Here is a 22,815-nt window from a genome sequence, read left to right on the forward strand (position 1 = left end):
TTTTTTTTTGTTCCTGACAGAGAGGATTCAATGGAGTGGTGGAGAATGTCCTATGAAGTTGATTAAGGACAGAAAAAGGTTAACCACTTGGAGAAAACTTTAGTAATTTCCTCTGTGTAGCAGATAATTATCTCTTGAGAGTTTTAAGGGGTTAAAGGAATTTTTTTCTTTCTTTTTTTTTAATATGAAATTTATTGTTAAATTGGTTTCCATACAACACCCAGTGGTCATCCCAACAGGTGCCCTCCTCAATACCCATCACCCACCCTCCCCACCCCCCCACCCCACATCAACTCTCAGTTTGTACTCAGTTTTTAAGAGTCTCTTATGGTTTGGCTCCCTCCCTCCCACTTTTTTTTTCCTTCCCCTCCCCCATGGTCTTCTGTTAAGTTTCTCAGGATCCACATAAGAGTGAAAACATATGGTATCTGTCTTTGTATGACTAATTTCACTTAGCATAACACTCTCCAGTTTCATCCATGTTGCTACAAAAGCCCATATTTCATGCTTTCTCACTCACTGCCACATAGTATTCCATTGTGTATATAAACCACAATTTCTTTATCCATTCATCAATTGATGGACATTTAGGCTCTTTCCATAACTTGGCTACTGTTGAAAGTGCTGTTATAAACATTGGGGTACAAGTACCCCTATGCATCAGCACTCCTGTATCCATTGGGTAAATTCCTAACAGTGTTATTGCTGGGTCATAGGGTAGTTCTATTTTCAATTTTTTGAGAAACCACCACACTGTTTTCAGGAGCGGCTGCACAAGTTTGCATTCTCACCAACAGTGCAAGAAGAATCCCATTGCTTCACACCCTCTCCAGCACCTATAGTCTTCTGGGTTGTTCATTTTAGCCACTGACTGGCGTGAGGTGATATCTCAGTGCGGTTTTGATTTCCCTGATGAGGAGTGACGTTGAACAGCTTTTCATATGACTGTTGGCCATCTGGGTGTCTTCTTTAGATAAGTGTCTATTCATGTCTTCTGCCCATTTGTTCACTGCATTATTTGTTTATCAGGTGTGGAGTTTGGTGATTTCTTTATAGATTTTGGATACTACCCCTTTGTCCAATATGTAATTTGCAAATATGTTTTCCCATTCCATCTGTTGCCTTTTAGTTTTGTTGATTGTTTCCTTTGCTCTGCAGAAGCTTTTTATCTTCATGAGGTACAAATAGTTCATTTTGGATTTTAATTCCCTTGCTTTGGAGATGCATCAAGTAAGAAATTGCTGTGGCTGAGGTCAGAGAGGTTTTTTCCTGCTTTCTTTTCTAGGGTTTTGATGATTTCCTGCCTCACATTCAGGTCCTTTATCCATTTTGAGTTTCTTTTTGTGTATGGTATAAGAAAGTGGTCTAGTTTCATCCTTCTGCATGTTGCTGTACAGTTTTCCCAGTACCATTTGTTAAAGAGACTGTCTTTTTTCCATTGGATATTCTTTCCTGCTTTGTCAAAGATTAGTTGGCCATACATTTGTGGATCCAGTTCTGGGGTTTCTATTCTATTTCATTGGTCTATGTGTCTAAAGTCTGGGATTGTGATGCCTCCCGCTTTGGTCTTCTTCTTCAATATTTGGCTATTCAGGGTCTTTTGTGGTTTCATACAAATTGTAGGATTACTTGTTCTAGCTTCAAGAAGAATGCTGGTGCAATTTTGATTGGAACTGCATTGAATGTGTAGATCGCTTTGGGTAATATTGACATTTTAGCAATATTTATTCTTCCAACGCGTTAGCACAGAATGGATTTTTCTATTCCTTTATATCTTCTTCAATTTCCTTCATAAGCTTTCTATATTTTTTTGCATACAGATCTTTTACATCTTTGATTAGGTTTATTCCTAAGCATTTTATGATTCTTGGTGAAACTGTGAATGGGATCAGTTTCTTTATTTGTCTTTCTGTTGCTTCATTATTAGTGTATAACAATGTAACTGATTTTTGTACATTAATTTTGCATCCTGCGACTTTGCTGAATTCACATATCAGTTCTAGCAGAGTATTGGTGGAGTCTATCGGGTTTTCCATGTATATTATCATGTCATCTGCAAAAAGTGAAAGCTTGACTTCATCTTTGCCAATTTGGATGCCTTTGATTTCCTTTTGTGGTCTGATTGCTGACGCTAGAACCTCCAACACTATGGTAAACAACAGAGGTGAGAGTGGACATCCCTGTCATGTTCCTGATCTCAGGGGGAAAGCTCTCAGTTTTTCCCCATTGAGGATGATATTAGCTGTGGGCTTTTCACAAATGGATTTTATGATGATTAAGTCCTTCTATCCCGACTTTCTCGATGGTTTTTATTAAGAAAGGTCCTGGGGGCGCCTGGGTGGTGCAGTCGGTTAAGCGTCGGACTTCAGCCAGGTCACGATCTCGCGGTCCGTGAGTTCGAGCCCCGCGTCAGGCTCTGGGCTGATGGCTCGGAGCCTGGAGCCTGTTTCCGATTCTGTGTCTCCCTCTCTCTCTGCCCCTCCCCCGTTCATGCTCTGTCTCTCTCTGTCCCAAAAATAAAAAAAATAAAAAACGTTGAAAAAAAATTTAAAAAAAAAGGTGCTGAATTTTGTCAAATGCTTTTTCTGCATCGATTGACAGGATCATATGGTTCTTATCTTTCCTTTCATCAATATGATGGATCACATTGATTGATTTGCAAATGTTGAGCCAGACCTGCAGCCCAGGAATGAATTCCACTTGATTATGGTGAATAATTCTTTATATATGCTGTTAAATTCGATTTGCTAGTATATTGTTGAGAATTTTTATATCCATATTCATCAGGGATATTGGCCTGTAGTTCTTTTTTTTTTTTTTGCTGGGTCTCTGTCTGGTTTAGGAATCAAAGTAATGCTGGTTTCATAGAATGAGTCTGGAAGTTTTCCTTCTCTTTCTATTTTTTGGAACAGCTTGAATAGGATAGGTATTATCCCTGCCTTAAATGTCTGCTAGAATTCCCCAGGGAAGCCATCTGGTCCTGGACTCCTATTTGTTGGGAGATTTTTGATAACTGATTCAATTTCTTCACTGGTTATGGGTCTGTTCAAGTTATGTATTTCTTCCTGTGTGAGTTTTGGAAATGGGTGGTTGCTTAGGAATTTGTCCGTTCTTCCAGGTTGTCCAGTTTGTTGGCATATAATCGTTCATAGTATTCCCTGATAATTACTTGTGTTTCTGCGGGATTGGTTGTAATAATTCCATTTGCATTCATGATTTTATCTATTTGGGTGATCTCCCTTTTCTTTTTGAGAAGCCTGGCTAGAGGTTTACCAATTTTGTTTATTTTTTTCAAAAAACCTACTCTTGGTTTCATTGATCTGCTCTACAGTTTTTGTTTTTGTTTTTCTTTTCAGATTCTATATCGTGTATTTCTGCTCTGATCTTTATTATTTCTCTTCTTCTGCTGGTTTTGGGGTGTCTTTGCTGTTCTGATTCTATTTTCTTTAGGTGTGCTGTTAGATTTTGTGTTTGGGATTTTTCTTGTTTCTTGAGATAGGCCTCGACTGCAATGTATTTTCCTCTCATGACTGTCTTTGCTGCATCTCAAAGCGTTTGGATTGTGGTATTTTCATTTTCATTTGTTTCCATATATTTTTAAATTTCTTCTCTAATTGCCTGGTGGACCCATTCATTCTTTATTAGGGTGTTCTTTAACTTCCATGCTTTTGGAGGTTTTCCAGACTTTTTCCTGTGGTTGATTTCAAGTTTCCTAGCATTGTTGTCTGGAAGTGTGCATAGTATGACTTCAAGTCTTTTATACTTATTAAGGGCTGTTTTGTGACCCAGTATGTGATCTATCTTGGAGAATGTTTCATGTGCATTCGTGAAGAAAGTATATTCTGTTGCTTTGGGATACAGAATTCTAAATATATCTGTCAAATCCATCTGATCCAATGTTTCATTCAGGGCCTGTTTCTTTACTGACCATGTGTCTAAATGATCTATCCATTGTTGTAAGTGAGGTATTAAAGTCTCCTGCAACTACCACATTCTTATCAATAAGATTGCTTATGTTTGTGATTAATTGTTTCATATATTTGGGGGGCTCCAGTGTTTCATGCATAGACATTTGTAATTGTTAGCTCTTCCTGATGGATAGACCCTGTAATTATTATATAATGCCCTTCTTCATCTCTTGTTACAGCCTTTAATTCAAAGTCTAATGTGTCTGATAGAAGTATGGCTACTCCAGGTTTCTTTTGACTTCCAGTAGCATGGTAGATAGTTCTCCATCCCCTCACTTTCAATCTGAAGGTGTCCTCAGGTCTAAAATGTGTCTCTTGTAGACAGCGGTTAGATGCGTCTTGTTTTTTTTTTTTTTTTTTTTTTTTTTTTTTTTCATTCTGATACCCCATGTGTTTTGGTTGGAGCATTTAGTCCAGTTACATTCAGTGTTATTATAGAAAGATATGGATTTAGAGTCATTGTGATGTCTGTAAGTTTCATGCTTGCAGTGATGTCTCTGGTACTTTGTGGTCCTTGCAACATATCACTCACAGAGTTCCCCTTAGGATCTCTTGTAGGACTGGTTTAGTAGTGATGAATTCCTTCAGTTTTTGTTTGTTTGGGAAGACCTTTATCTCTCCTTCTATTCTGAATGACAAGACCTTCTGGATAAAGGATTCTCGGCTGCATATTTTTTTCTGTTCCTGACATTGAAGATTTCCTTCCATTCCTTTCTGGCTTGCCAAGTTTCAGTAGAAAGGTCTGCCACTAGTCTTACTGGTCACCCTTTATAAGTTAGAGTGTTTATCCCTAGCTGATTTCAGAATTTTCTCTTTATCCTTTTATTTTGCCAGTTTCACTATGATATATTGTGCAGAAGATTGATTCAAGTTATGTCTGAAGGGAGTTCTCTGTGCCTCTTGGATTTCAATGTCTTTTTTCTTCCCCAGATCAGGGAAGTTCTCAGCTATGATTTGTTCAAGTACACCTCCCACACCTTTCTCTCTTTCTTCCTCTTGTGGAATTCCTATTATATAGATATTTTTCCATTTCATTGCATCACTTATTTCTCTTATTCTCCCCTCATAACCCTGAATTTTTTTATCTCTCTTTTTCTCAGCTTCCTCTTTTTCCATAATTTTACCTTCTAATTCACCTATTCTCTCCTCTGCCTCTTCATTCCATGCTATGGTCACCTCCATTTTATTTTGCATCTCATTTATAGCATTTTTAGCTCCTCATGACTATTTCTTAGTCCCTTGATCTCTGTTGCAATAGATTCTCTACTGTCCTCTATGCTTTTTTTCAAGCCCAGCAAATAATTTTATGACTATTATTCTACATTCTTCTTCTGTTATATTGCTTAAATCGTTTTTGATCAATTTGTTAGCTGTCGGCACTTCCTGGGGTTTCTTTTGAGGAGAATTCTTCTGTTTTGTAATTTTGTATAGTCCCTGCAGTAGCTTCAAACTGCAGGGCTCTGCCCTTTTGCTGTCCTGAGTAACTTGCGTTGGTGGGCAGGGCTGCAGTCAGACCTGATGTCTGCCACCAGCCCACGACTGGGGCCACAGTCAGATTGGTGTGTACCTTATCTTCCCTTCTCCCAGGGGCAGAACTCAATGTGGAGTGGTGTGGCTCTTGTCTGGGCTACTTGCACACTCCCAGGGGTGTGGTGCTGCTTTGATGGGATCTGGCCAAGGGCGTATTAGCCGGTGTCAATCCTCAAGGTGCACAGGGGTGGGAGGAGCAGGCTTAGTTAGCTTTGCCATCTGTGATGCCCTGCGTAGGGGCCCTGCAGCAGCAGTAAGGAGTCATGGCTGTTGGAGGGATGGATCCACAGAAGCACAGAGTTGGGTGTTTGTGCAGTACAGGCAAGTTTGGTGATGGGAACGGTTCCCTTTGGAATTTCTGCTGGGGGATGGGAGAGGGAAATGCTTTTGCCAGTGCCTTCCCCCCACCCCCACCCCCCCCGATCTGAACTCTCCTTCCGGGGCTCAACAACTTTCCCTCCTGGTGTCCTCTCGCCCTCCCTGCTCTCCGAGAGCAGAGCTGTTGACTTTTAACATTCCAGATGTTAAGTCCAGCTGGCTGTCAGAACTCACAGAGTTCAGCCCCTCTGCTTTTGCAAACCAGACTTCGGGGTCTCTGCCTTGCCCCCTATACCACCCTGGCTCCCTTCCACCAGTCCATGTAATGCACACTGCCTCTCCACCCTTCCTACTCTCTTACGTGGGCTTCTTGTCTATGCTTGTCTGCGAAGAATCAGGTCTGCTAGTCTCCTGGTGGTTCTGGGTTATTTAGGCAGATGTGGGTGGAATCTAAGTGATCTGCAGGACGAGGTGAGTCCAGCGTTCTCCTATGCCACCATCTTCCTAGGTCTCCTTTTTTTGTTTTGTTTTTGTTTTCTGTTTTTGGAGAGAGAGACAGCATGTGTTTTGCAGGGTCAGAGAGAGAGGAAGAGAGAGAGAGAGAGAGAGAGAGAGAGAGAGAGAGAGAGAGAGAATCCCAAGCAGGCTCCATGATGCCAGTTGTGGAGCCCAAAGTGGGACTCAAACTCATGAACTATGAGATCATGACCTGAACCAAAAACAGTTCACTTAGTGAACTGAACAAACCAGGCGCTCTGAGGATGAATAACTCTTCATTGATTTATCATTTACAGATCCTCTATGTGATGTGTCTATACAAGTCTTTAACTTATTTTTTAAAATATTTTAAATTTATTGTATTTTTTAAATGTTATTTATTTACTTTGAGAAAGAGACAAGAATGAGCAAGCAGGGGAGGAGCACAGAGAGAGAGAAAAAGAGAATTCTAAGCAGGCTCCAGGTTGACAAAACAGAGCCCCATGCTGAGCTTGATCTCACAAACTGTGAGATCATAACCTGAGCCAAGATTGAGAGTTGGATAGTTAACTTTTTGTCTTGTTTAAGTAATTCTTTCTATCCTAAATTCATGAATGACTCCTTTAAGTTTTTATATAAATTCCAGTTAGTTAAAATACAGAGTAATATTAGTTTCACAAGTACAATATTTCCATACTATACCTGGTACTCATCACAACAGGTTCACTCCTGAGATCTGAGTTAAGATGTTTACATGTAATGCAATGAACATATTTATAAGCAATGTAATAATGCAATGAACATATTTATATCAACCTTAAAGTCTAGAGTTTTAAAAGTCAGCAGGTAAGGTTTGATACAGTCCAGCGGGCACTTTGATGCTCCTAGACAGAAGACAGGCAAACAACCTTGAGGCAGACAATGTGGAAGCAGCAATCTTAAAAAACACCTGGAACAAACTATAGGTGACTATTCATTCTTCTTGGTATGCTTCCCTGAGAGGCAGTGTGCATGGTAGTGCCTCTCCTGGAACAAGGGGGCTGGTTGGCACCATTTCCCTCCTCTATCTGTCAGCATATACAGAGCCACCTGTAAGAAGCAGTACAGTGGGTACTCTGGATGCCTAACTTGCTTATACTAAGCTTCAGACCTTCACACTCACTCTTGCCATAGTCCGTGGGAGACAGGCCCATCATCTACAAAACCAGCTAAACTCCTGCCCATGCTACATCTTGTGACCAGTTTTTCAGGTCCTCAGTAGTGGTGGAGGTTGTGACAGATGGATTTCACAAGCATACCAAAGCACGCCTATTTAAAACTTGCCACATTCAGGCTAGAGACCAAACACTGCCCACTACATGCAAAGAGAGCCTCTGCAGACAACTGACTTGAAGGATAGTGTAGGCATAACACAACAGCAGAGCACATGCAACACACACTGGAGGTACTGCCCTAAGCACCAGTCCCTGGGAACTACATGACATCTTCTTCATAAAGACATTACTTTTAGGACAGGATACAATACTGGCTTTTCTATCAGACCCAAGAAGGCAGATATTTAACAAAATGAGAAAACAGAAGAATTTATCCCAAATGAAAGAACAAGATAAGGGCACACCCAGAGATCTAAGCAAAACAGATATAATTAACATTCCTGATGGAAAATTTAGAGCAATGATTAAAGGGCATGCACTGGACTTGAGAAAAGAGAGGAAGACACCAGGGTCACCATTACCACAGAGATAAAAATGTTAACAGAGATTTCCTTAATCTGGAAAATGAAGCAGACATCCAGATCCTGGAGTCACAGAGAACTCCCTTCAAAATCAACAAAGGCAAGCCAACACCAAGGCCCATTGTAATTAAATTTGCAAAATATAGTGATAAAAAAAAATCTTAAAATCAGCAAGAGAAAAAGAAATCTTTAAAGTATGAAGAAAAATCCATTAAGCTAGCTGGAGATTTCTCAACAGTATCTTGACAAGCCAGAAAGGGAGTGGCCTGATACATTCAAAGTACTAAATGGAAAAAAAAAAAGTTGCAGCCAAGAATACTCTATTCAGCAAAGCTATCATTCAGAGTAGAAGGAGAGATAAAGAGCATCCTAGAGAAACAAAAACTAAAGGGCTTTGTGACCACTAAACCAGCCCTGCAAGAGGTATATAAGGAGATTCTTTCAGTGGTAAGCGACCAAAGGTGGGAAATCATTAGAGAAAATATTCAGAAATAACAAAACAACTAATGACTAATAATAAATACATGTCTTTCAATAATTACTGTCTGTGTAAATGAACTAAATGCTCAGTCAAAAGACATAATGTGTCAGAATGGATTTAAAAAAAGACCATCTTTATGCTGCATACAAGAGACTCATTAAAAAAAAACTTAATGTTTACTTATTTTTGAAGTGGGGGGGAGGGGCAGAGAGAGAGCCACACACACATGGAACTCGAGGCAGGCTCCAGACTCTGAGCTGTCAACACAGGGACTAACGCGGGGCTCAAACTGACAAACCATGAGATCATGACCTGAGCCAAAGTCAGATGCTTAATTGACTAAGCCACCCAGGTGCCCCAGAAGAGACACATTTTAGACTTAAAGACTCCTGATGATTGAAAATGAAGGGATGGAGAGATATTTATCGTGAAAATGAATGTCAAACGAAGACTGGAGTAGCAATATTTATATCAGAAAAACTAGACTTTAAAACAAAGACTTTAAAAACTGATAAAGAAGTCCACTATATCATAATAAAAGAGAAAATAAAACAAGGATATCTTACAATAATAAATATTTATGGACCCAACATGAAATCACCAAATATATAAAACAATTAATAACAAACACAAAATAACTGATTTATAATATTCCAATAATTTTAGGGGACTTCAACACCATACTTATATCAATGGACAGATTATCTAAACAAAAAAATGAACAAGGAAGCAAAGGCTTTGAAAAACATAACTGACCAGATGGACTTAATGGATATATTAATAACATTCTACAGTAAAACAGCAGAATACAGATTATTTCAAGTGCACATGGGCATTGTCATGAATAGATCACGTTAAGTCAGAAATCAGATCTCAACAAATATAAAAATACTGAAATCATACCATGCACCTTTTCTGACCACAAACTAAAAGTTAACCATAAGAAAAAATATTTGGAAAAACCATGAATACATGGAGATTAGCCAACATGCTAATATATAACAAAAAGGTCAATGAAGAAATCAAAGAAGAAGTAAGAAATACATGGAAACAAATGAAAATGAAAACACAATGGTCCAAAACCTTTGAGATCAGCAAAAGTGGTCCTAAGAGGAGAGTATATAATAATAAAGCCTTACCTCAAGAAGTAAGAAAAAATCTCAAATTAAATTATCCAACTTCATGGGTGAAGGTTCTAGAAAAAGAACACCAAATAAAACCTAAATCCAACAGTAGGAAGGAAATAATAAAGATTAGAGCATAAGTAAATCATACAGAAACAAAAAAAAAAGAAAGAAAGAAAGAAAGAAAGAAAGAAAGAAAGAGAAAATGCAACACATCAATGAAACCAAGAGTTTGTTCTTTGAAAAATTTCACAAAATTAATAAACCTCTGTCTAGACTTATTAAAATGAGAAGAGAAATTACCCAAGTGGAAAACAATCACAAATGAGAGAAGAGAAATAACAACCAACACCACAGAGACACACAAAAAAGATTATGAGAACATTATGAAAAACTATGTGTCAACAAATTGGACAACCTGGAAGAAATGGACAAATTTCTATAAATACACAAACTATCAAAACTGAAGCAGGTTGAAATGGAAAAGTTGAACAAATCAATAGCCAGCAAAGGAATTTAGTCAATAATAAACAATCTTCCAACAAACAAAAGTCCAGGACCAGATGGCTTCACAGTGGAATTCTACCAGATAATTAAAAAAGAGATAATACCTAATTTACTAAAGTTATTTAAAAAAATAGAAATGTAAGGAAAACTTCCAAATTCATTCTATGAGGCCCTAATACCAAAACCACATGAAAATGCCACTAAAAAAGAACACTACAGACCAATAATCCTGATTAATATGGATGCAAAAATTCTCAATAACACACTAGCAAACTGAATCTAAAAATACATTACAAGGATCATTCATCACCATCAAGTGAAATTTATTCCTGGGTTTCAAGGGTCATTCAATATTTACAAATCACCCAACATTCTATACCACATTAATAAAAGAAAGGATAAGAACAATATGATTCTTTCAATAGATGTAGAAAAAGCATTTAACAAAGTACAGCATCTGCTCATGATAAAAACCCTCAACAAAGTAGACTTAGTTATCTTGTCTTGAAAAACATAGATAAGATGGACTAAATCAAATTAAAAAATTATATTTGTCAAAGGACACTATCAAGAGGAAAAAACCATAATTCACAAAATAGAACAAAATATAAGCATATCTTGGGGCGCCTGGGTGGCTCAGTCGGTTAAGCATCCGACTTAGGCTCAGGTCATGATCTCACGGTTCATGAGTTCGAGCCCCGCATCAGGCTCTGTGCTGACAGCTCAGAGCCTGGAGCCTGTTTCAGATTCTGTGTCTCCCTCTCTCTCTGACCCTCCACCCTTCATGCTGTCTCTCCCTGTCTCAAAAATAAATAAACGTTAAAAAGTATATATATATAAGCATATCATATATCTGCTAAGGAATTAATATCTAGACTATATAAAGAACTACTAAAATTCAACAAACAACTACAAAATAAATAAATATTATAACCCAATTAAAAAAATGAGACTGATACATTTCTCCGAAGAATATGTAGAAATGGCCAGTAAGCATATGAAAAGATGCTCAACATTACTAGTCTTCAGTAAAATGCACATCAATACCACAACTAGATACTTGTTTGCACTCAGTAGGATGGGGAAAAAAAGGAAAGAATAAATGTTGCCAAAAATGTACAATAATTGAAACCCTTGTGGGTTGCTGGTGGTAATGTAAAATACTGCAGCCACTGTTGACAAGAGTTTGGAAGTTCTTCAAAAAGTTAAACAGAATTAATCTATGATCCAGTAATTCCATTTCTAGGTATATATTCAAAGAAAATGGAAGCAGGGACTCAGATACTTTTAACCAATGTTCATGATGACATTATTAACAATAACAAAAGGTGGAAATAGCCCAAGAGTCCATCAACACACAAAGAGATTTTTTTAATGTGATTATTTACAAATAATGTGATACTATTCAGCCTTGAAAATGAATACATTTCTGATATAGTCCACAACATGGATGAACATTGAAAACATTATGATAAGTGAAATAAGCATAAAAGATATGTCATGATTGCATTCTAACGAGATGCATAAAATAGGCAAATTCACAGAGACAGAAAATAGACTAGAAATTAGCAGAGTCTTGGAGCAAGCGAATAATGAGTTACTATTTAATGGATATAGAAGTTGTATTTGGGATGATGAAAAGTTCTTCAGGTTGATGGCAACGATAATTACACAACACTGGGAATGTATTAAATATCTCTAAGTTGTACACTTAAAAATTGTTAAAATGATAAATTTTATATTATTTATATTTATCACTATAAAATACTTTAAATTACTTATTTAATAAGAAAATTTAAATACAAATTAATGGATTATTAATTAAAAGTAATTATTGTGAGTTATTAAGTATCCATATAAAATATCCTTCAACTGGGGAAATAATAATAAAATATATTTACAACATGTCATAAGTGGAAAATACATATTTTAGAAAAAATAAGAAATTATAATTTTATAATTACTTACAGAAGTGACTCATCATATAGTGATATAAATTCATTGGGTGATCATATAAATATAATATATTGCTATGACTTTGTGTGTGTGTATATATATATATATATATATATACACACACATATATACACATGAATATAACAGCAATATATTTTTTTAAAAAAGTATTTCTACATATCTCTCTGATTTGTTATATACGTAGATAAAATAAAACTCATAATATTGTCAATTTAAGTTTTTAAGTATTTAAAACATGTAACTGCACAAGAGGAGTTGAAATGCCTCAAAAATTTACAGTGTGCATATAGAATATATTTTGCATACCACTGAAATTTCTAAAGAACAATCCTCTTTCTTCTTCTATCACTGATGCAGCAACAGTTTTGTTCTTGGTCAACCAGTTTTAAGCAGGTAAACCAGATGGGGCCCCATCTTTACCAGATATCCCTTCCTGTCCTTTACTATAAAGGAAATACCAAGGCAGATTTGTTTGTGTGGGCATAGACTGAATGGGAACATAATAAGGACTTGGTAACTGGTGAATGGATCTATTTCTTTTCTTCCTCTTGAAGAAAAGTGCTAAAATGCATTCTGACCTGACTTCTCCAGGGTCTTTGGAGTGAATTTCCATTCAGCCAACGTGGGGGCTGCTATTGTAACAAATTAACTTGGCAGAGACTGTCTTTTTTTTTCCTTTCCTGTTTTAACCTCCACTCCTCCCTCTTTGGCTTCCTGATCACATTCTTTAAAAAACAAAAACAAAAACAAAAACAAAAACAACTTGCATTTTTAGTATTTATTTTCTAAAATCAATTTTTTTTCTGGGAAGCTCAGGCTAAGGCATGTAATTTGTGGAAATAATTTAATAGCAATTATCAAAATTGTACCTCAATCCATAAGAAGTAAGAAAAACTGAAAGAAACATTTTAAAGTATCAAAATAATAATTTAAAAAAATCCTCAGCCAGCCATAATAGAAGAATTGAATTATTTTTCTCTTCTTTCTATTGAAAATAACATTGTCTTATAAAGTGAAGTCACAGAATATGAAGCTGAAAATTGTTGGGAAAAATGATTAAAGTGGTGTGTCAAGCAGTTAAATGATACCAAGTTTATGTTAGTGTTTTTCTGGAGTTCTTTGGGTATTTGTTAGATTTTAAAATGTGTAATTTGGAATTATTTGTTTTCTCATTTGAAGAAAATATGTGTATATAGTTATGTAACAAAGATTATTAAACTTTCTTAAGGAGACTCCCCAAATTACATAAATTTTAGGGAGAGAAAAGTTAAAATTCAACCTTCATTTATGCACATAACATGGAGAGGTAAATGTGAGTTGCATGATAAAGAAACAAGAGGGAGATAGCAACACAGCAAAGTCCTATGATCTAGGAATTTTTCCCCCAAGTGAGTGAGCACTTGTCAGAATATAGGAAAATAGAGGGAGAATGATCTCATTGTTATTTAGTTAACTCAAAAATTTCTTTATTTGTTATTGTTTCTCCACACATTTTAAATGTTTTTCAATGCGGAAAACTTTGTTATAACTTCTTACAGCTCATTACAACTTATAAGAAACACAGAACCATTACATACCCCTTAGTGACAGTGTGAGCCTAAGATTTATACTATAATAATTCCTTAGGAAGGTTTTTCTTAAACCCTTGAAAGGAGAAAAACATAAGGTTAAGAAATGTTAAACAGGAAAGAAACTTTGAAAATAATTCTATGAAAAAGTGAAATATTCATAATAATAATTAATTTTAGTATATTGTCTCACAGCCTGATTTACATGGGGACAGCTTATTATTGTAATTCTTTGTAAATTGAAAGGTTAGATTTTCATGAATTAAAAAAAGGTGAAAGGGCTTATCACATCTATATTAACTGTATAATTATAGGCTAGGGACAAAGTGCCACAGGGACTGATATTCTGATGTCAATTATTCTTCCAAATGAGAGTATTGGTCTACACTGGTGATTCAAGCTCTTATTTAAGTTGCATGATCTCTGTTTTTAGCAGCCTACATAATGCACCTGGTGCCAACTTTCCTTACACCATCTTCATTGAGCATTTAAGGACCCAGGCTGATCCATCTCTAGATCCTCAATCTGTTTACCCATTCTTTCCTATTTTAAAGCATTTCACACTGGTTAGAGACCAACATTTATCTTTATGCCAACAAAATGTAATTCCATGTTCAAGTCACAGAAATATTTAATATTGCCTTCAATTCCTTGTCTCTTCTGTCCTCTTTGCTTTGCTTTCCTTCACAATACAAGCTCTCAGTTTTAAAGATCTGATTCATGCCTCTTAGTTTTTCAGACTTGACAGAAACAATAACAATGACAACAACAACAAAAGGAAGCTGAGAAATTCCATTTGTTACTTTAGTTCTGTGAGATTTTTCTCTGGATAGTAGGTATTTGACCTTCAGTTTAGACTATCTGATTTAATGGAGCCTACTGTCAGGTAAGTAACTTTGAGGACTTTCTTATCAATCAATCCTGGGATGTTTGAAATATTTGATTCTAGACTTAGTTACCGGAAAGCTAGTTCAAACAAGGGATATATTAAGGAATACTGAAGTTGATAAGTCAGAATTCTAATTATAGGTATCATGGATCAGTGTTAGTCATGCAAATTTTATAACCTTTGATTTAATTTCTTCTCTTAGCTGATATGATAGATTCAATTTCCTATTATGTATTTCAGAATGTAGGTGGTTTTTCTGCCCAGAAAAAAATCTCCACAGACTTATTTCAATGTAAATATTCAAAAAGTTTTCGCTGTTGGAAAAGTATATCTATTTATATAATTTTGAAGTGTTTATAGAGACAAAAATTGATCTAATTTGTTTATAGTATTCTCTCTTCATGTAATTCATGAATTTCTTTAAAGCCAGGAAGATCCTACCTATCCTGCTCTAAGAAACTGCTTCAACACACTTATTTATTTTATACTTAGAAATTAGAAGGCAGATAATATAAGTGGTTTATCAGATATCCAGAAGCTCGTAAATGATGAAGATACAATGTAAAAACCGGTTTCTGATTCCAAATACTGTTTAATATTCAAAGAATTAAATCCTAAATGCTAAGGAAAATAGGTTTCAATGGTGGAAATAGGGAAAGTCTTCAGTGTAATTGTTCTTGAGATTTAGCTGAGACAATTATCACGCCTTTGGTCTGTTTTTAGAATGAAGGCTGGAACTTTGTTTTTGTCATTTTTTTTTACCCTTTTAAATAAAGATTCTCCAAATTATTCTACTTAATTTTTTTAAGTTTTGTATTTAAATTCCAGTTAATTAATTCCAGTTAATTAACATACAGTGTAATATTAGTTTCAGGTGTACAGTTTAGTTATTCCACACATATACAATACCGGGTGCTCATCACAACAAGTGCACTCCTTATCCCTATTACTTATTTAGAAAAAGTTTTTATTCCAAATTTAAATTGAAGCTTTATAATAAAATCTTATGGGAATAAACATAATGGACTAGATTATATATATAGGATTAAATAACTTAAATGTAGGGTCATCTTTTCTCCCCGTTTGCCCAGGTTCTTTGCTATTTATTCCAGTTATACTCGTGTCCTGTATGGCTTATCCTTTTAGCACCCTCAAACATCTGAATTAGGTGGTCAGTGAGCATTGTGCCAATCTTTGACACAGAGAAGTGTTTGACAGCAGAGTAACAAAATAAAAAAGACAAGGAAAAAAATCTGGCTACTTACTATTGGATCTGTTATTCTTGTGTAGAATAGATATGGAATGCAAAGCACTGGGTAAGATTCAAAAATTTAATTATCACTGCTATTACAGTTTTTCTTGGGACTTATCTAAGACCTACCTGTTTTTCAGTATCCATTTTTCAGATTAACATTTCCACATGCAACATGAGTGACATTTAACTTCACCTATGATGATGTGTCTTTGTCTGTATCAACAGAAAGAAATAGCGGACCTTGGTGAAGTTATCCCTGTTCTTCATTCACCTTTGAATTTGTTTATTTGAGTAAGTATAAACCAAACTCCTAAAGTTTTCAACAAAAAATGCAAAATATATTTCATATTTATTAGAATATTATACATTTAAAATTATAACTGGATTAAAATAGAATTACATGTTAATCACTGACCTGTGATTATGAAATTATGAGGTATAATTTCCAAACAAAACTCAGAGTTCAAAGGGATAAAATAAATGTCTTAACCACAAAATATTTTAAACACTTAGCCTAAAATAAAATAAAATTATAATAAGAGTAATACATTAGGGAAAATTATGGCAATAAATATTATACATAAAACAAAGTCCTTATCCTTATATTATAATGAAAATAATGCTAATTTGTGGAAAATCACCAAAATAGAAAATAGAAAAGGGCAAGGATATGACAATGAAATCCAAAAATTAGTTCTAGAAATATATATATAGCTCAGATTTCCTAGCATTCGAACACTAGCATTTTAGAACACTAAAAGAGTGTTCTTTTATCATCACTAGTCACTAACTTTGTATATCAAAGTGGTGATGGACTTCAAAAGCCATCTTATAAGCCATCTCCCATGGTCTATCCCATAAAATTATCCCACAGGAGTATACATTGTAAGCAAACTTAGAAGCAATATAAATGTCAACCAATTGAGGAATAAGTAAATGCATGTTACATCATTCACTATAATGAGATTCTGTATAAAGACTGCACATTTACATAGAAAAGGCATACTTAATAGCATTTAACATTATTACATATATAACAAAATTGAATGTATACTAAGTATAAAAATATGCATAGGTATATAAATAGTTATTATTTGGGGACATGGAGGGTTCCATTTGACTTCTTTTCATTTTCTTATTTTCCCAATACTCGTTAATGTTGTTTTACTGCTTTATAATTTTTTTTTTTTTTAATTCAGGTCACGAGTCAGCACTGACAGAATGAGAGGGAGATGCTTTTAAGATCTGGAGAGTTATAGATTTGCTAAAATCTTTTCCCTTTGTGCAGAATGCTGGAGAGTTCTCTAGGGCCTCATTAGTGAGTTTCAGCACCAGGAATATTCATGGTCAGGGCTGGGGACACCTGTGCCCTGAAGGGGAGATTTTGGGGCCCATTGGTCTCTCATGGCCTCTAATGTTCCCCTTGGACCAATACTAGTCACTATGTTTGGTCGATATTAGCCATCTACTAACCTCTGAATTTATAGTGAAATAATGAGCAGAGCCCTCTAAGGAGCTTGTTCTTATTGAACTTCTGATGAGCAGGGCTGAGTGAGCATCTCTCTCTCTCTCTCTCTCTCTCTCTCTCTTCATCTTGTGGATTGCCTCTAAGTGTTTGCTTTTAATTTCCCCAGTGTTTTAACACAGTGGAGGAAAAAGAAAGAAACAGAACAAGGACCCACATTAGGAAACAGCTGGTGAAAGTCTTGATGTAAAGCTAGCAATATTTCAAGAATGAGAAAGCAAAAAATCTGTAAGGACATAATGTGGATCTCATTAATAAATATCTTGCTGAGAATTTACTTTTCATGGTTACAGATCTATCTGTTGTGACTTAGTTCTGGTGAAATATACAGAGGGGCCCAATATGAAGTTCTCATGAACCAGCCACTTGACTTCGGGTTCCATTGTCCTCTTCTCACTATGTCCTTCTCTTTTCATGCTTTCAATTATACACCAGGCCAGGAGAAAACAAAACCCTAGAGGTTTTAATCAAAATCATTCTTAAAATGCACCTATAGTCATATATATTGCTTCACTTCTAGTGTCCTTGAAGGCAGGGGCCATGTCTTATATATTCTTTTAGGTCTTTTCAGAAATTAAAACTTTGGCTCACACAGTGTGACTCAGGAAATATTTTTTGAATGAATAAATTGATCTCTAATAAGCTTATTGAAAAACATCAAAGAGCAATTATTCTGCTACTGGTTAACTAGAGTCCTGTGTTCCTGATAATGTCTCTTAACCTCAAGTCTAATTATTTTTCATCAGTAAAATATATAAAGCAGTGGTGTAGTATTTCTCAGAGTTGTTGAATAGAGTAAATTAAATGATATATACGAATCACTAAGCAGTAAACACTCTGTTGTTAATGTGCTCTTATTACTATTTATAGGTGAATGCACATAGAGGTAACATCATATTTTTTTTTTCCTAATTTACTGTTACACTTAATTTTTTGCTCAGTTCTTTATAATTTGGGATGTATTCAATTCTGGGTGACTCAATTGGATGGAGATATTTGGAGTCACCCTGCTCTGGGAAAAGGGAAGTTCTCTATGGTGGAAATCTGATAGAAGCCACAGATATATATAGAGAGAGATAGATATAGATATAGATATAGATATAGATATAGATATAGATACATTTTATGTGAATTCAAGTTAGTTAACATACTGTGTAATATTAGTTTCAGGTGTAGAATACAGTGATTCAACACTTCCATACAACACCCTGTGCTCATCACAAGTGCACTCCTTAATTCCCATCACCTATTATACCCTACTGCACACACCTCCCCTCTAGTAACCATATTTTTTTTTCTATAATTAAGAGTCTGTTTATTTATTTGTCCCTCTTTCTCTCTCTCTCTGAATATCTCTTTCTCTTTTTTTCCTCTGCTCATTTGTTTTGTTTCTTAAATTCCACATGTGAATGAAAATATATGGTATTTATCTTTCTCTGATTGACTTATTTCACTTAGCATAATAGTCTCTAGCACAGAGGTAATTTTAAATTTTCTCTTTTTTAATGTTTTATTTATTTTAGAGAGGAGTGCATGAGCAGGGGAAGGGCAGAGAGAGACAGGGACAGAAGATATGAAGTATGATCCACACTGACAACCACAAGACCATGGTGGGTTCAAACCCATGGACCCTGAGATCATGACCTGAACCGAAGTCCACTGCTCACCCAACTGAGTCACCAGGCATTCTGGTAATTTTAAACCTTCTATTAGCCACATCAAAAATGTAAAAAGAAATGGGTGAAATAAATTTAGTCTAAGTTAGAGGCACTTGAGTGGCTCAGTCGGTTTAACGTCATGGTTATGACCTCATGGTTTGTGGGTATGATCCCCGTGTCAGGCTCTGTGCTGACAGCCCAGAACCTGGAGCCTGTGTCAAATTCTGTGCTTCCCTCTCTCTCAGCCTCTCCCACCCCTTGTTGTCTGTCTCTCAAAAATAAATAAATTTTTAAAAATTAAAAAAATTATTCTACATTGTTTAAGTAAATACATCTAAAATATTGTCTTTTCTGCACATAATCAATATAAAAATGTTAATGAGATATTTGCATATCTTTTTTTTTCCTAGATAAGTCTAAAATTCTTTTTTTTTTAAATTTTTTTTAACGTTTATTTTTGAGACAGAGAGAGACGGAGCATGAACAGGGGAGGGGCAGGGAGAGAGGGAGACACAGAATCTGAAACAGGCTCCAGGCTCTGAGCCATCAGCCCAGAGCCAGACGCGGGGCTCGAACTCACGGACCGTGAGATCGTGACCTGAGCTGAAGTCGGACGCTTAACTGACTGAGCCACCCAGGCGCCTCATAAGTCTAAAATTCTTAATGTAATTTGTGCTTTCAGCACATCTCCATTCAGAACACCCATGTTTCAAGTCCTCAATAGCCTCATGCGGCTTGTGACTACTACATTGGACAGGGAAATTCTATATGTTGCTGATAGAAACTGTCCCAACAACCTACCTGTTCATAAGTGTGATGAACTATTGTTTAACTGAAATATATATATAAAATTAAACTTCAGGTTTAAGCAGAAAAGTCCCTTTTTTGGGAGACAATGATCTCTAGTACTATTTAAAATATTTAGAGTTTTCTTATTACTTTTTCTATTAAAAAAGTCACCCTGTGGTTATTGCTCTCATCTCACTAATCATGTTAAAGAGTTATAGAATATTAATCAGTAGTTTTATACTAAAAGAAGTAAAATGATCACCACTTGACCTTAAACAATTTCCCCTTGATTTTCTTCTTTCTAATAATTCTTAGATTGTTTCTCAGAACTCAGAGGTCTTGTTTTTTTTTATTCATCATACAATCATTATTTGTAAATATCTAAGACCTAATTAATATCAGCTAACACGCTAAATTTATAATGTACAGATGTGTCAAGACTAGTATAAATTAGTGTTTATAAGTATAATGCTAAGGGAAATAAGTCAGTCAGAGAATGACAAATATCATATGATTTCACTCACATGTGGAATTTAAGAAAGCAAATGATTCAAAAGGAAAAAAAAAGGTAGAGGGAGGGTCAAATAAAGTAACAGACTCTTAATTATGGAGAAGAATCTTGATGATCACCAGAGTGGAAGTTGGTGGAGTAATGACTGAAATAAGTGATGTGGATTCAGGAGTGCACTTGTGATGATCAACAAGTGATATATAGAATTGTTGAATTATTATATTGTACACCTGAAAGTAATATAACACTGTATGCTCACTATATTGAAATTATAATAAAAAATAGTGCAAATTAGGTAAAAGGTCAACATGGTTATCCTTTCATAAGTAAAATATATTCTCTTGATGAATGGCTTTCAGAGTGAATTTTGATTGTAAGAGCTAGAGCCTGATGTAGAGACAGAAATATAAAGTGGGAATTTTGTCCCTTCTTTACCCAACACTCCTATCTCTATTCAATCGGACAAGTTCAAATATTTCTCTTTTATGTGTATCTTTCTCTATGTAAAATTATGTTTGAGCAAAAATAAACACAAAGTAAATGAGTAAATAAATAAATAAATAAATACATATTTTTAAGTAAAAGGACATAAAATTGTCTCACCATGACGTCTAACTTTAAAAGTCATAGTCAGCAAATCAAGTATATCATCCTTGAGTGAGTGATTATATGGTGCTGCATATATAAATCTTCTGAGGTTGTGCTTCCAGGAAGTTGGAATTTTTGAGCTTTATGCATAGGGTGGATCATCCTTAGGGCCCAAAGTTAAAAATACATTTCTCAAAGCAACACATCAGAATCAATCCCAGGAATTATTAGAAAAGGGAGAGAATTACACACTGAGATTGATTGGTTTGTCTTGATTTTGTCCATGACTGCATTATAATATTTTAAACAAACTAAATATTTATCTTTTGTGTCCAACTTTACCTATCGTATTCATGTCTTTTTAGTGTAACCTACAGAGCTATGGAGTGGGGCAATTATTCCATGTATGCCGACTTTCTTCTCCTGGGCTTGTTCAGCGACAATGATTTTCCCTGGCTTCTCTTTGCCCTCATCCTCTTCGTTTTTGTCATCTCCATAGCCAGCAACACCATCATGATCATTCTGATCCACATAGACTCCCGCCTCCACACCCCCATGTACTACTTGCTCAGTCAACTCTCCCTCATGGACATCTTGTACATTTCTACCATTGTGCCAAAAATGCTGGTTGACCAGATCTTGGGCCAGAGGGCCATATCCTTTGCAGGATGCACTGCCCAGCACTTCCTTTACCTGACATTGGCAGGGGCTGAGTTTTTTCTCCTAGGACTCATGTCTTATGACCGCTATGTAGCCATCTGCAACCCTTTACGCTATCCTGTCCTCATGAGCCGAAAGGTCTGCATGTTGATTGTACTGGCAGCCTGGCTGGGAGGGTCCATAGATGGCTTCCTGCTTACCCCAGTCACCATGCAGTTCCCGTTCTGTGCCTCTCGAGAGATCAACCACTTCTTCTGTGAGGTCCCTGCCCTTCTGAAGCTCTCCTGTACTGACACATCAACTTATGAGACAGCCATGTATGTCTGCTGCATCATGATGCTCCTCATCCCTTTCTCTGTCATCTCAGCCTCTTATACAAGGATTCTCATCACTGTTTATAGAATGAGTGAAGCAGAGGGGAGACGAAAGGCAGTGGCCACTTGCTCCTCACACATGGTGGTTGTCAGCCTTTTCTATGGGGCTGCCATGTACACCTATGTGCTGCCTCACTCTTACCATACCCCTGAGAAGGACAAGGCTGTGTCTGCCTTCTACACTATCCTCACTCCCTTGCTCAACCCACTCATCTATAGCCTCAGGAACAAGGATGTTACAGGGGCTCTACAGAAAGCTCTGGGCAAGTGTTTGTCCTCAGGAAGTGTATCCACATTCTAAAGAAATTGCATTTGCTTCTAGATATTTGAAAAAATATATGTACAAAACTTTATCATTATCTTAGGATTTACATATTCTCTGCCTGCAAACTTAACAAAGACATTCACATGCCATCAAGCAATGGTGGGTTATTCTTACGATTTAAAAAGTTGACTCTGGGATTTTGAGAACTTGGCCATTTTTTGAAAAGTATAGGTTTCTGAACATGGATGGTTTTGGATGTGTGGCAATAAAGTAGGAGTCACCTGTTTGCTTTCCATAAAGTATGCATGCCACTGGAAACCATGCAGTTGTCCATTTCTTGCAATGGTCAGTCATGGCAAAAGAAATGCTCATCTTCAGCTATTCCTCTGACTTCTTACCACAGTCTCTTAGAAACTTTACAAATTGACTACTTCAAAGAAATCAACTTGCCAAATATTTTGATTGTATTTCAAATGTTATTTCAATCTCTACAAGTGATTTTTTTTTGTATTCTATCTTTAATTCAATCAAGCCAATATTGGCATCATTATTTGTTTAAAAAAAATGGTTTGACTCCATGTAACTAATTTTCTCAACTAAATCTCATCAAAATGGT

At 35.9% G+C, this 22,815-nt stretch overlaps 1 protein-coding gene across 1 annotated transcript; it reads left to right on the forward strand.

Moving 5' to 3' along the window:
* Window positions 1-21,263: 21,263 nt before the first annotated feature.
* LOC131494058 (olfactory receptor 2T27) lies at window positions 21,264-22,235 on the forward strand. Its single transcript, XM_058698425.1, has one exon. It carries the CDS (start codon window positions 21,282-21,284, stop codon window positions 22,233-22,235), a length of 954 nt encoding a protein of 317 aa, XP_058554408.1. The 5' UTR covers window positions 21,264-21,281.
* Window positions 22,236-22,815: the final 580 nt, after the last annotated feature.

Source organism: Neofelis nebulosa, chromosome 1, assembly GCF_028018385.1.
Source record: "Neofelis nebulosa isolate mNeoNeb1 chromosome 1, mNeoNeb1.pri, whole genome shotgun sequence".
NCBI lineage: Eukaryota > Metazoa > Chordata > Mammalia > Carnivora > Felidae > Neofelis > Neofelis nebulosa.